At 42.4% G+C, this 15,361-nt stretch overlaps 1 protein-coding gene across 2 annotated transcripts in view; it reads right to left on the bottom strand.

The window, feature by feature from the left end:
* Nucleotides 1-1,119: 1,119 nt before the first annotated feature.
* Nucleotides 1,120-15,361, bottom strand: part of fam131bb (family with sequence similarity 131 member Bb) — a 45,878-nt gene continuing 31,636 nt past the window's right edge. For both annotated transcript variants that reach the window (XM_076109052.1, XM_076109051.1), the window contains exons 2-9: nt 13,611-13,648; nt 11,087-11,122; nt 10,572-10,674; nt 8,847-9,071; nt 8,539-8,679; nt 6,822-7,141; nt 5,738-6,004; nt 1,120-4,793 (exon numbers count right to left, since the gene is read on the bottom strand). In XM_076109052.1, the coding sequence (XP_075965167.1) occupies nt 4,575-4,793; nt 5,738-6,004; nt 6,822-7,141; nt 8,539-8,679; nt 8,847-9,071; nt 10,572-10,668 (1,269 nt within the window). In that variant the 5' untranslated portion in view covers nt 10,669-10,674; nt 11,087-11,122; nt 13,611-13,648 and the 3' untranslated portion in view covers nt 1,120-4,574. The remainder of the gene's footprint in view (nt 4,794-5,737; nt 6,005-6,821; nt 7,142-8,538; nt 8,680-8,846; nt 9,072-10,571; nt 10,675-11,086; nt 11,123-13,610; nt 13,649-15,361) is intronic.

The raw sequence follows: 15,361 nt of genomic DNA on the forward strand, positions 1-15,361 counted from the left end.
TTTGTTAATATGCACTAATTACAACGTACAGGTCAGGAAGAGTGAGTTGGAATGCGAGTTTCGCAAGTATCTGCAAAAGAAAATCGCAGTCCCCTCATTCATTTAAACGGAGCCAACGCAGGAGCTCCAGCATAAATTGGAACCTGGCCCAACCAAGTGACTGCAACACACCGTTAACCTGCAAGGCTTTGTAGTGGCCAATCAAATACATGCACGCACACATTCCAGGTAGATTTGTTTTTACAATGAACGCTGTATTTCTAATGTTTAGCTCACACTCATTGAGACAAAAGATTAGCAACTGGCGTCTGATAAGCCTTCAAATTCACTTATGTGTTACTCAAAGGGTAGTATAGTAGTATTTCATATCTCACCTGTGCATGAAGCAACAACCCCCACCAACGCAGCCCCTTGTGTTGTTTTAATGCAGGCTGCTTTTCAGTCAGAATGCCCACTTTGTCATAAACAACTTACATTTTTGACCTGATGGTGGCACTAAATGAAAAATTAGGAGATTACCAAAGTTATTACAATTCATCCTGAAGGGGACATGAATGTGTGCCACAAATTTCATGACAATCCGTTCAATAGTTGAGATATTTTAGTGTGGACTAAAGTGGTGGGCCGACAAACAGACGGGCACAAACCACCTTCTCGAGTGGAAAAATCACTATCAGCCTTCCGGCATTCAGGCTTGAAAAGAGAATAGCTCTGAGCACGAACACGTGTTTGTGCTGTGAAGGTCAACAGTATGTTTCAGTCTCTGATTTCTATGCGAGCTTGAACAAAGAAGCAGTTAGTCCCACAGAGGAGGCCTGTCTCTGAGAATTTGTCATTAATATTCTCCTGGCATAAAATCCCTGATTAGGACTGGAGAGAAATGTGTTTGGAAAAGCATGACGGGCTGGATTACACTGCTGCCACTTCCTTCGTGATTGCCGTTTTGTCTGACAAGCACCAACAAGCTGGCTTAGAGACACTGGCTGCCACCTGAAGTGGTTAAAAAAAAAAAGACATTTCACATGTGTTAAGGGTCTGGAGAGAAAGAGGTGAACGTGTGATAATCTAATTATTTACACCCTGGAAAAGATATCCACACATGAGCACAAGAAATGCCATTTGTTGGTTTGTTTATTTGATCTTTCTCCACCAGAGGAAAAAAAGAGGAGAAAGGAGGTAAAGGAGCTGGAGGGGGTGTTGGAGGTTCTGTCGTGCAGGAGAAAGAAAGAGAAACAGGAAGAAACAGAGTCGTTGACAGAAGAGGAGAGAGAGGGGGGAACCACGTCGAAGAACCATCCTGTGACAACCGTCCAACAAGCATGCATAGGTGTGAGTGTACACTTGTATCACAAGTCACTCTGCCCCATTTCAAACTAATTAATCCAGTTTTATACAGACTTTTACAGAAGCCATCCAATGTTTTGTAGGATTTGTTTACAGCGCTCACTTTTTTTGCACACATTTCCAAATTATACATCTATGTCTGATTGCTTCAAATCCCCTTTGGTTGATGTGAAAACTTGTTATTTTTCCTCTTTTTTTCAGGCAGTGATTCTTCCAACAAGACAACTTACTGTACACTGACAGACAGACATACAGACAGACACAAATATACAGAACAGATACAAAGAGATAGAAGGAGAAAGGCAGAGGACAAGAAGCCGATTTTGAGCGTCATGCCTGCAGACAAGTTACTGTAACTCTTGGAAGATGGCAGTAGAATTATACAAAAAGAAGAACTCAATTGCAAACCGGTCGGTTAACAAAGATGTGATCAGAAAACCTTAACATCCACAGAAATATATTTGGCTTCTTGTTTTTAGTTTATTCATTCATTGAGAATTTGCTAAACAAAAAAAGAGAGAAAAAAAACAATAAAACAACCCAAATTGAAGCAGTGTCTTTTCATCAAGGCCATGCATGTTTCCTAACTTTTGTTTTTGCAAATAATAATCAAACCTAAATCGCAAATGTCACCACCAACAAATATCCATCAATAGTCCCTACGCTGCCTTCCTTTAAAACTGACTCATAAGGAAAAAGATACTGCTCCCAGAAGGATTGGTACCTACATGAAATCAAAGACTCTGTACAAGCTGTCACATTATTCCTCCCCACCAAGTAATCGTTCAATAAATAAATTAATATGTGCCACTGTGTAAAGACATTCTGTTTGCAGTTTTGAGCCCGCTTGTTTTCATGAGACACTAAACAGGGATTCTTGTAGTGAAATAAAATGATGATAGATTTGTTAATAATTGAGAGCTGCCAAACTATCCATCTCTAATCCCTTAAAGTCTGTTTTTCTTGGTGTAAAGTGCTCAAAACCAGACAAACAAGACGGCTTTACAACCATGACAAGTATTCTAACTTATACTGGAGGGGATTTCAACAAGTCAGTAGAAAAATAAACATTGTCCCCAACAGTAAAGAAGCGGTCAACAAATAAATTAATTCCAGTCAATAAACCGCTTTCTTTTTCTTTTTTTTGTTCCTCTTAAAAGTTTCTCACACAATCATCAAAGTGAGAGGAGAGGGTGCTCCCCAACGGAGAACAAAAAAAGATGAAATCTGTGGTTGTGTGTTGTTCATAAAGTTCATCAAGTGAGCCACGCACAGAAAGTCTTCACTGTCTGCTTAACCTCCTCGCTGGAAAACACGCATTCTTTCTCAGGTGAAAGACAGAAAAAGAAAGAAACTAATGGCAACATGCTTCCTCAAACGTCATTAGAATCACTATCACACTGCAGGCAGCTGCTTCACAGTAATCTCAATGAGCAGGAAGACACTGATCTATTCGGCTCAAGTCTTCAATCCCGGTCTTCTGTTCTATTCCCTGATTGGCTGATTGAGCGGCACACAGGCTGTAATTTCCTCCCGTGAACTCGGACCTTCTACGGTCCGTCTTTGTTTCCCTCACTGATGGACTCGCCGGATAAAACACTCTTGCTCTGTTTAAAACACAAACGTTCCTCCGTTTCATTTGTCTTTGTGTAGTGGTAAAAAAAATAAAAATACTAAATCCAGGCCTGAATCGTAAGCTTAAGGGACTGAGAGGTGTAAAAAAATAAAGAAATCATACTGTACTAGAACAGCTGTGACTGTGATTGAGAGGCGATTTTTATATACTTAGACTATTTACATCTATACGACAGAGCTGACACTGGTCTGTTGGGAAGCCAATGTGTTGTCTGTCTATTGCTGGTTACAATTTAGATATTTGTGTGTGTGTGTATGTGTTTGTGTGTGCGTGCGTGTCGTGGTGGAGCCAGCAGTGAATCCGTTTTCAACAGCATCCTCCCACACGTTTGAAAGACTCGTTTGTTTCATAAGAAAGACTCTCTCCCATGTGGACCGCGAGGAGACATCAAAAACAAATGCTCATGTACTGCCATGTGTCTTCCCAGTACATTCAAATAGTGGTTAGCATCCTCGACTACGTACGTCTATGGAAAAAGAAGCAGCTGAGGGTTTGTGTTGTCAAGTGGCTCGGTTTTGGTTGTCAGAGTGGGAACTGGGTAATGTCAACAGTCCAAAGGCAACCTCTGATCTGTTGGATTGCATCAGTGCAAAAGAGAATCGCTTATGCAGCTTTGTCTTTATTTCTCCGTCATGAAACTCACCGCAGGCCCACTGTGGCCCCACCTGGGATACTATGGTTCAGTGCAAAGTCTATACAGTGCTGTATAGTACAGGTACTCCATAGTGCTCTGAAGAAACATGCATACAGAGAGACAGTAGGAAGCACACTATCTTACAGTACAATCCTTATCTGTGCAGTTTAGTGTGTGCAGTCAGCAGGACAGGCCTGTCCCTGGGTTGTGCCTCGGGCATCTTGGTGCCACAAACATGATAGAAGTATTTATTTTGGAGGGTTCATCTGCATGTCACTGAGATGCTGACATTTTCTACTTTGAATTACACTTTGTTTGGGTTGCCAGTTTTTAAAGTATACTGTATGTGTTCGATGCAACAGGGAAAATAATTTGATTAAGCACTATCTAATATGTTGAGTAACAGCTGTAAACAGAGTTGTTCTCCCGTTTGGAAAACTGTTATATCTTATCATACACTTATACATAGATTTGTTCTTTTTTTGCTTTATTACAAAATTATTCTTATTATAATGTTTCATTATGATAGATTTTCATTATTACTATAAGCGATGACAGGGTCATGTTGCTTGTCGTCATAAAAAGCATGCATGTTTCCTTTCCCCTCCTCTTCATCTCAACGTGGTTTCATTTTCCTGGTGGAAATGTCTCAGTCAGTCAGTGCTCCCCTTCCTCCTGCTCCTCCTCCTCTTCAGTTTCTCCGTACTCACTCCTCCCTTCAATTATACCTTTGGGGTGTAAGGCTTACAAATAAAATAGGTGTCCTTTGTTGCATCAGCTCCTCTCTCATTGTGAGTCCATCTCCAAATCTAACTCTCACCAATTCATCTCGCAACCAAAAAGTTGTGTTTTTGATACCTGAAAAGTAACAGATTAATAGATATATATTGTATTATTACGCTCATTCCTCGCTGACTGTCCGGTCAGTTTGTAATAAGTCGTCTATTGACATCCAGGTACTCAGTTGGTTGCCATGGAAGAGGCAGGACCCTGCCCCTCCGCCTCTTCCTTATCCTCTAGTGTCTGAAGGAGGCTGGAGGTGACATCGGAGGACTTCCGCTCTGTGATTGGCTCTGCCGGCGGTTGCCCCGGACTACTGCCACCAGAGGCGTCCCCTTGTTGCGTGGGCGGAGTCAACGAGGCGAACTCTGGCTCCATGCACAGTGTCATCTCATCCTCCTGATCAGGACAGACAGAGACACACAGAAGGATCAGTAAACATTACTAGTCAACCATCGCAATATAGGTAAGGGTACATACTGGTGAGTCTGCATGTTTTATCCCATTAACCACAATTTTTATATTATTTACATTATTGCCAACTGACTTCCAAAGGTTTATCGACTTCTTCATCTTTCAGGCAACCAGCAGAGTATGAGGATCAACTGGGAAAGACTTCCCAGATTTGCTTGAAATGGTTAATCCATCACAGTTGATATTTAGTTGATTATGATGGAAATGCATTGGCCATTATTGTTGGTTTGTAAACTGTTTCTTGTTGTTGCTCAAAGGAAGCTTCAGCATCCACGATGTCTGAGCCAGCTTTATGCATTTCCATAAAGTTGGAGGAAAGAGATAAAAAAAAAACAGAACGGTCAATCGTCACAATCACAGTCGAAGCCACAGAGTACAGGTCAAGCTCCAAAAACAGGATCCTACAACATCCACAATGCAACTCGATAATCGTAAATGCCAACTTTTTTCAAAGCCCACCCCTGCATTCTGTAAAAGGCTTTCTGGTAAAAACAATTCTGTTATTTTTCTGTGCTTTGGAAAGCTCCCTTTAACACCACATAAAACATTGTCCAACTGTTATGCAATAGTCTCCGCTATATGCAACGATACATCACTTTTTACAAGATGACGTATTGTTCACTTACTGCTGTAACTAATGTCACGTCAGCACTGGTTCATACCACACAACCAGGAATTGAACCCAACCTATATCCATAGATGATTGGTAATAAATCTGAAAAACTTATGGAATCATTTGAAAAATAATAAATGATTCATGATTTGTAGTTAATAGAATATATGGTATTTTACAGTGCTTTGGCACTTCACAGATGAAATATTAAACACTGAGAATGTAATTATATGTAATCAAATCCCCCCCACCTCACCTTTATCTCCTCCTCCTCCTCCTCCTGCTGCTCCAGTAGCGGAGAGTGCTCTGTTCCCATATCTTCTGTGGAGGGAACACAGAGGCTCGGCTCCACGACCGCCGCCACGCCGATGTAGCCTCCGGCGTCCATCTGATAGGCCTCCATCTGCCCCGTGTTCCACAGATCGACCAACGGTGGGTGAGCCGAATGGATCAGGCTGTGGATGGTGCTGTTGGGCGTCGCTTGCAAAGACTGGTTGGCACTGTGCAGCCTGTGCTCCAGCGACTACAAACAGGGTGAGGAGGAAGAGTTAGAGGCAGGGCTGAGATCTGAGTCCGTCCACGACACACTGCCATGTCAGAGGTGACGCAGCATCAAGCAGTTTGACAAAAATACACAAAGCCTCATGTCGGCAGCCAATAAAAGAGTTTTTGATGGCAACAGAAGTACAGGCCTTCCTCTTTCTCACTATGAAAGGGATCAATACTACTTTTGTTTGTGCACAGAGATTCAGGTTTATTATTCTTTATTTATTATATCCAACTTGCTGTTTAAAGCAACAACTAGTGTTTCTGATGGTTGTATCATATATTTATGACCAAATTACATTCTCCTTTCCATGAATCTTATTATTGATTTAGAGTAAGATATCAGCTCCTTTCTAGGGAAGTATAGGAAACTATGGACCTATAAAGTAAAGTGTTTTATAAGCTGAAATAAATCAAGAAACTTAAAAAAAACACTGTGAAAAACTAAATCAAGAGTGTTGTGTTTCCAAGGTCAAGAATTCATTTCCCCCACTCAACATAAAAAAAACAACATTGTGACTGATTCTAGTTGGTATTCTAGCTTCATAAATATGGGAGTTACAGAGTGGCAAAGAATATCATGTGTTGCAACGTGAAAATAACTCAAACTTGAGCCACAAGGGTTTTAAGCGACAGTACTATTTTGACACACTTCTGAAATGACACAACCTCCTGACTCGTAAGGACTGCTCATGATGTTTATGCTTCATGTCCAAAAGTAAACGTGCTCACGTCTACATTTCAACCCCATCTATTATCTCTCATGTGTCACACCCAGAGAAGTGAGACTCCACCTGTTGTTGCTGATACTGCAGGAGCTGCTGTTGCTGGTAGTGCTGGATCTGTTGGATCTGCTGCAGCTGTTGTAGTTGATTCTGCTGCTGGAGAGTGAACTGCTGCTGCTGCTGCTGCTGTTGCTGCGACAGGAAGCAAGCCGCTGCCTGCCCGTCATACCCATCGGTCCCCACAACATAGGAGCCAGTAGGGGGAGTCGTCATGACGGACGGATCGTTGGTGATCGGCTCCCAGGCATCGGAAGAGGAGAGGCAGTAGTGGCCCTGGGAGACGTATGTGTGAGGCCACACCTCTGCTGAGGAGTGATGCAATATCTGATCTGGAAGAAATGGAGAAGGCATCAGCTGCTATTAGAGGTACTGGTTGTTATATGTTACATTTTACATGTTTTGGTCACATTTTAGTCGCAAGAAGCACAATAGAGAGAATCACCCTGATCATAATGATCTTCATAATATCCGCAAATATAAAACCAGGGAAATCCTGATGTCACGCTGATTCTTTGTTTTAAACTCCAAATTGGCCTGGTAAAGCATCAGCATTTTATTTTAAATGAAGTTGCTAAATGACCAACTTATGTTGGGAAATAGGATTTCAGCTGCTATCATACAATTAAGAAGAGTTCGAAGCACAGCGGAATAAATCAGTTTGCATTTTGGCTTTGACCTGGCCTGCTGAGCAGAATAAGGAGGTTTGACTGGCAGCTAAATAAAAGAACTCACTTACCGCAGAGAAAATATCCACGTTGGCTGAGTAAGTGTTATGACAGCAGCTAGATCTACCGAATACAGTTTGAACACTGGCACACCTCACTGTTGATTCATCATTTGTGTCAAGCTGTGTAATGCAGTCGCAACCTTGATTTGGTGCCGTTTATCTTTTTCTCAAGAGGAAGTGTATGAATAGGGCCTCACGGGAAAACACAGACACACATTTGAACCCTGTGCTAAGAGTTTGTCTAAAAAAATATATTTGATGAATTGATGCAGATCTATTAATCAAGCATCATATCCTCATGGAGATTTATCTACTCTAATACACGCTCATTATACTCATCTGCATCTCTAACTTCATGAGAAGAAGTTTGCAGTGGAAGTGCTGTGGAATAAAAATTGTTATTTATACCTTTTACATTCCAACAGCCCATGTTGGAAATGTGAAATTAATAACGAGCTTCCTTTCCAGCCTGGGAAGAGGAGATGGAACAGTATGTTCTCATTACTTCTGAGTTACTTGTACTTTTTATGTTACTTTATACTTCTTCATTCAAATTTAGATATTACAATTTTTACTTCACTACATTTATTGGACATATACTAAGGTCAAGATACAAAACATATGATCAGGCGACAAAATATGATGCACTGTTTTATATTCAACAAACCAACAATACCAAAAGTAGAAAAGATTATCATTATTTCCACCAGCTACACATTAATTCCTACACAGTACTTCCTCAGCAATTAAAATGTAACACTGACAGGCGGCATTCTGCTGCACAATGACTACGTTGAACTGTACACTTTGATAATGATACTGTTTTACTTTTAATTGATTATTTTTTAGAATTACTTAATTAACTGATACTTTTCTTAGTAGGCTGCTTTTTTAAAATACAATTTAGCTTACACGCACATACTATATAGATTGTTCTGCAACAAAAGCCACTTCGATTTTCAGCTGCAGTTATATTTGTAGTTCTTTGTAGTCCTTTACCTCGACTGTTGATGCTCTCCTGGTTAAGCTCACTCAGATGAGCCATACTGCCCTGGTTTGAGCCCGACCGCGTGCTCTCTCCATCCATCGATGTCCAGGCCAGGAGTGTCGCCTCCGAGACCGCAAACTGCTTCAGGATACCTGAGGTCATGATTCAAAGGAGAAGCCAGGATCATTGTGAGGACCTGCATTATATTACGTCAGCTGAATAACTGGCATACATCCGACAAAGTGAGATTAGAAACACATCATTCTGCAGATGACGGTTTACGAGGCTCTGTGGAGCGTCTGTCCTCTGTGCTTCCAACCTGCAGTGAAACGAGCCTCCTTCTCTCCTTCACTGAGGTCACTGTAGGCGTCGCTCTCCATCCGCCGCTCCTTCTCCCGCTCCTGGGTGGTGATGCGGGGCAGGGGGACGCCCCCTGGACCCACCGTGGTCATGCTCCAGTTTTGCCATTCAATCATGTGAGCGACGCGACCATGGGCCAAGGCTGTGGGCTTGGTCACTCTCTCCTTCATGGTGCGGCTCACTCCTGGTGGTGCAGAAGACATGGGAATCAGAGGAGCATGAGGATTGCAAGAGTTTGAAGTGAGAGATGAGAGATTAATGAGGGAGAGGGAAGTGAAGCAGCAGGTTTGTTGTTTTGGAGGTAAAGTGGTGGATGGACCAAGAGAAAGAAAGGGGAGGGACAGACGTAAGATATGTTATCAAGTATGTTCTTGTTGTTTGGTCGTGGATGCTGTGATGGTTTATGAAACTATCCAGTAGACTAAACTGGTGTGGGAGGATGAAATTGGACAGTTTATCTAATTATGTCTTTACTGTTTGATTGATAATTACCATAGAGGCTGATTAGAAATGGTTAAACTATATATATATATATATATGTATGATTATAGTTCTGTCCCATGTTATTATATCATGAGAATAAGAATATGATTAACCGAATCCCTCTATGATGTTTGGGGAACAGAAACGGTCAATTAAAAGAAATATTGTCTGCTCCAACAAAGATAAACCAATATAGAAACACACTGTCAGTCCAATCCTACTTCTGAAATGCCTGTAGTTTAATGAGGGTCTTCATGCACATGGATCTTAAGAATAGCTAAATGACGAAGGGTTGTGTGGGTGACATTCATGTGTTTAATGAGCCCTTTCCTGTATGTGCTACAAGGAGGAGAGGAGGGAATTGATGTGTCCTGTCTGACAAAGGTGCATCATGAGATGGAATAGGTTAATTGGGGTGAGGTGGTTGTGTGGCATACGTAATGAGAGGTTGGCTTGTTGACATAATAGCTTTTACACCTCTGCTAAGCTGCGCTGGGTAAGCAGAAAACTGTTCTCTTTCTCCTCGCTGTCTGTTTGAGAACTTGACTCATGCAAACCCTGCAGAACATCTTTTGGAGATGAAATTCATTTCCTGCCACGCTGGCACCAGCTGATAACAGCATAATGGCTGTGCTCCATATTCCATGTGACCAACACACGATGACACGTACTGTAAATCCCTGGTTGTCTGATTCTCTCTGATAGTGGCGAATGGAGATGAGATTCATGAATAAATTGAATAAATTATCGGACAAATCTGTACAACACCACACGGTACGGCAGCTGCACTGCACTTCACTGCACTGTAATACATTTCACTGCACTCAAATAAACTGCACTGCACAAAACAGCTGGATTAAATCAAAAACTTTGCACTAGACTGCACTAAACTGTTCATCACAGCACTTTACACGGTTCAGAACATCCATACTAATTCAGGACAACACAGTTTCACAACCAGAGCAACAAGCTGTATGATGATGCACTGTCTGTCTGTCTGTGTGTGTGTGTCTGTGTGTGTTGTGTTTTCAAGTATAATTCATTACATCAATGACTGAGAAGGAGCCATTGACGAGTGTTATCACAGTGAGGAGAGGAAGTGATAGAGGGGAACCCGTTTCGGGTACCATGCTGACTCAAGCGCCCGCTGAGGGCCGAGCCAACATGGGGTCGGTTTACCAGTTACAGCACAGACACACACCTGACACACCTGACAGAGAAGACTTAGCCAGAGCCCCGATGCCGTAGGCATTTGAGTTCCTCTTGAGCCGAGGCAGGATTGACGTGGTGTCTTCCATAGACAGCTAGAGGGAGAGAAGAGAGAGGAATGGAGGAGGGGAAAAAAGCGTGGAGAAAGGAATAGTATGGGAAGTGTGACAGTGCACACCAAGACATCGAGACAGTGTGTGTTAGAGAGGGGTGAGTGGAGACAAGTGATGGAGTTGTTGGGTTAATACAAAAGATAAAAATGCATTACCCAAATCCTGATTCCAAGTAAACTGTGTACTTTTGTATTCTGCACCAATAAGTCATTCTGCTTGTGCTCACTACCGTGCACCACTAGAATAATCCGAAAATGTAAGGCCGAGGTGGAGGGGGGTCGTGAGGAGGAAAAAAGCTCATGACTAAAGGGTGAGTTAAATCAAAACAGGTGAAAGAAACAAATAGATAGAGGGAGAAAAGTAGTAGATGAAGGAATGGTGTCACAACACTTACATTGATTCCTTCCCATGAAAATTCTGAACGTCCATGCTGAGGAAGAGAAATAGGAAGAGGGAGGGATGGGGAAAGAAGGAGTGGGAAAGAGTAAGAGAGTGACAGGACAGAGAGAGCATTGACATGCATGGAAGGGAAATGGGAGAAGACGAAGAGAGGAGGGAAAGAGGAGGGATTGCTCATCGGACATGCAGAAGAAGAGAAATTAAGAGACATGAGAGGGGACGAAGAGAGACAGAGACACAGGATTTTCCAGGAACGAAGAAGGCAAGAGTGAAGGACCGGAATGACAGGGAGAAGGAGGGAGGGGGGGGGATATTTAAACAGGGATCAGTATATTTGCTTGGTTATGTATAGCAGAGTGAATACGCTACGGATGAATGAGTCTCCTCTCTGGTTACATGTGCTGCCAAAAACACTGAAAGCCAGCGCAAAATCGAGTGAGTGAGAGAGATGTCAGTGCTGTGTCGAACGGTATCTGATGATGCACACATACAGGGGACTGGGGCTATCAGGAGGAAGGGGAGGGTGTGTGTGTGTGTGTGTGTGTGTGTGTGTGTGTGTGTGTATGCATGTGTGTGTTTGTGTGTGTGTAAGAGAAAGAGAGAGAGCGGAGAGGGCAGATGCTGGGAACAAAGCAGATAAGCAGCAGCCTCTGCCACACCATTCCTCTCAATCACTAACTGGACTGGGGACGCTGGTGGGTTAGTGGTTGTGCTCAAATGTCTTCACCTTCCTGTCGATCTGCACAGTCGAGGCAGAGCAGAAATAAATTAGTAAATAAACAATATGGGGGGAAAAATGTTGACCCCAACATTCATCACACATAAATCCTCTCAAACTGTATTTTTCTTAGAATTGAATCAATTTTTCCCAGCTGTGTCTCCATTTTTATACATTTGAAACATTGCAAAGTAAACAGCAGTGATGGAAGAAGTGCTCAGATCCTTTACTCAAAGGAATACTTGCAATGCTTAGAATTGGATGATGTATCACTCTCTTTTGTATGGTAAATAAGCTGGAACCAGCAGCTGGTTAGCTTAGCTCAGCACAAACACTGGAAACAGGGGGAAACAGCTAGCCTAACTCTGTCCAAAGGTAACAACATCCGCCTCCCATCACCTCCAAAGCTCTCTAATTAACCTTCTTCCTGTTTTGCCCTACATTAAATAACAAAAATGATAAACTGCACATTAATTAGTTAGCTTTAGGTGTGCTGTTATGGACGAAGCCAGGCTATTACCCTCTGTTTCCAGTCTTTATGCTAAGCTAAGTGGTATCAATCTTCTTATGTAACTGTCTGCAAGAAAGGGAATGAGCATACTTCCCAAAATGTCAAACTTTTACTCTGAGCTTTAACATTGGCTTTGGGCTTCATGGTTTCATTCCTTCCCTCCCTACCCTGCCTCAAAACAATGCTTGAATAAATAGGCTACTTTGTTACTAACCGCTGGTCAACAGGCTGTTAACTGTAAAGAACAGGTTATTTAATGCTGAATGTCATAATGAGAGAGTGACCACCGGGGCGGTGTTTAACATCTCCATCATACAGCATATATCCAGATAACTCATGTTCATCGATATCAGCTTCTTCCTGTTCTTTTCTTCAATCCTTTCACTTTGTAATTCTATTGTTGCTCCCACTTCTTGGTTCTTTGACTCTCCCTCTTTCTTTCTTCCTCTCTCTCCACGGGAGTGGGTCTGACGAGAGATTTAACACACTTTAGTAGTAGAGCTGGGCCCCTTGAAGCAGCTTTTCCTGTTACTTCCAATAGCCCCGACAACACGGATGTGTGTGTGTGTGTGTGTGTGTGTGTGTGTGTGTGTGTGTGTGTGTGTGTGTGTGTGTGTGTGTGTGTGTGTGTGTGTGTGTGGTTGTTTTTTCCCTCTCTGTAGGACTGAAGGGCATTCTGGGGCACGATGCATAAATAAAGGATGGAATCTGTCCACAGTGCATTTGGTGAAAAAGTAGAGTTCTCTACATTTTCCTCCAAAATGGTTCCCTCTCTTGTGTCCTGTCTCAGAGGGATCCGTTTTAGAGCAGAGGATCAGTAAAGCAGCAGGAGAGGAGACTAAATGAGTGAAAATGAGAAGAGAGGTAAAAGGATATAGTAATGGTGTGTAAGAATTTGGAGAAAGAGAGAGTGATGCGTTTCTTGTTTTGCTTTGAACCAGCACTGAGCAGAGACTCTGTCAGATGGAAATCAAGCCACGGACAGCATAGCAACAGCAACATGCCAACCGAACCAATATTGTTCAGTCTTCCAGTTACGCCACCCCATCAAATGGGCGGGGAGGTGAAGTGGAAGTTAAGCGACTGACATTGAAATGATGCATGTGCTACTTTACTAATCTATGAGCATAAGCACTGGCACCTTGAGTGACAGAGAGCTAGTGAGTTGAGCTGCTGCAGCTCCTTATGTAGCAGCTTAAGTCCACAGCCATGTTGGTTCCTCAGGTGGTGAGGAAACAGTCAGAGGAAGTCCACCAGAGGGGTGAGCCAGAAGGACTACTGAGGTCTTACCTGCTCCCCATCCTTCTGGACTGGCACGCCATCTCCCGCTGACAACAGGGTAGAGGAAGAGAGAAGAGAGAGAGACAAGAGAGAAGGAAAATTAATTTAACTCAAAATGTCGACTAGCCTAGCATTCCTACCATTTATGAAGCTTTGGCTAAAGTTCAACAAGGAATATATTTTCTCTCATGTTCTGCCTTTATTGGGTGAATCAGCTCTGGCATCCTACATTCACGATTCTTCCCCCCCCCCCCCCCCCTTTATTTTTAAATATATAGTGTTTTTTTATTTAAGTAATTAAATAAAAACACCAAAATAATAGTTTAATATCGCTTCCATGAAATCTAGCAGGTTACCAAACTTTTTAAAACAAATATTTCTGAAGTTAAATTATACTGCTTTTTGATAACAACTGATGAAACCCCATCGATACAGAGGTGGGATCGCTGTCTTTCCAACGGAGTAAATGTGTGATCAAGGTTTCCGCAACATTTTTTTTCCAAAGGAAACAAATGAATGCCACCATATGCATAAAATTCCCCACTTCTAATTTATATCTGGGACATACTTGAGAAAGTTCATCAAATGAATGGTGTCAAATATATGAACCAATTTAAATTGTAATTGAACAAAAGTGTTTGCCTTGTAACACATATTCTGTCCCACAGTCCTCATAGTAAATAAATAAAAATCTTCCTCCGACTTTATACATGAGTTAACTTCATCGTGACGAAAAATCAAATTGGTTTAAATGTGAGAGATCAACAAAGTCGTTCCTTAAAGTCTCTCTTTAATGCAATTCCTCCACATGTAAATCACACCTCCATCTCAGTTAATAATGCACTGCAAGGAGTCAGTGGCAGATCAAACACACTGCCATCCACCAGCACACTGCAGATGGGAGTCGTCTGAAATAGACGCTCTCTTTGGATGAATGGACGTTATTATCCCTCCTCTTTCCTGGCTGTCCAAATCCTAATTAAAACATTGGTTTAATTAGCGAGACTGTACTGGTAATGGAGTTTAAACACAGAGTCAGTCTCTAGGTGCCTGCTCTCTGTATCAGAGGGTCTGCGTGTGCAACTCTCAGAGGGGCTCTCTCCTGTGTCAGCACTCTGTGTGTCTCCCTGTGTGTGTGTGTGTGTGTGTGTGTGTGTGTGTGTGTGTGTACGTGTATGTGTGTTGCTGTGCCAATCACAGCTGCATTTGGCAATCATGAGCGATTCCTCTGCAGCTCTGAGAAAACAGAGTTGTTGGCTCTCTAGATGTCCAGTGATGTCTGTGACCCACTGACCCAGTGATTCAGAAACATCAGCTTCACTCTGTCTCCGTTGGGCTCTCAGATATTACCCCTCTCTCTCTGAACTCTATCCAGTCGCATCAGATCACTGCGAGGGCAGGAGACGAGGGACAGACTTCATTCCAAAAAACTGACCCTTTTTACTCGCGCGGGGAAGGGTGTGCCAACAAATCAGGACCACCTCGCTTCATTTGTATCGTAAATATACTCAAACCTAGGGTCTTCTCCTTTCAGTGGTCTGTATCATTATATATCATCAGTCCGTGATATTAAATACATTTGGAGAGTTAACTTCTAGGAGTGATCGATTTTATTTCCCGCTTAGTTCGACCTAGTTTCCCCTCAACCCACTTTGTGTAGTAGTCCTTGTTTTTCCCTGAATAACTCTGGACATACACAGAAGGCACATGAAGTTCCTGTATGTATAAATAGCTATTTGGTTGTACATTACCAGGGTACA

This window comes from Anarhichas minor, unplaced genomic scaffold (genome assembly GCF_050575085.1).
Source record: "Anarhichas minor isolate MPS153535 unplaced genomic scaffold, ASM5057508v1 ptg000041l, whole genome shotgun sequence".
Classification (NCBI taxonomy): Eukaryota; Metazoa; Chordata; class Actinopteri; order Perciformes; family Anarhichadidae; genus Anarhichas; species Anarhichas minor.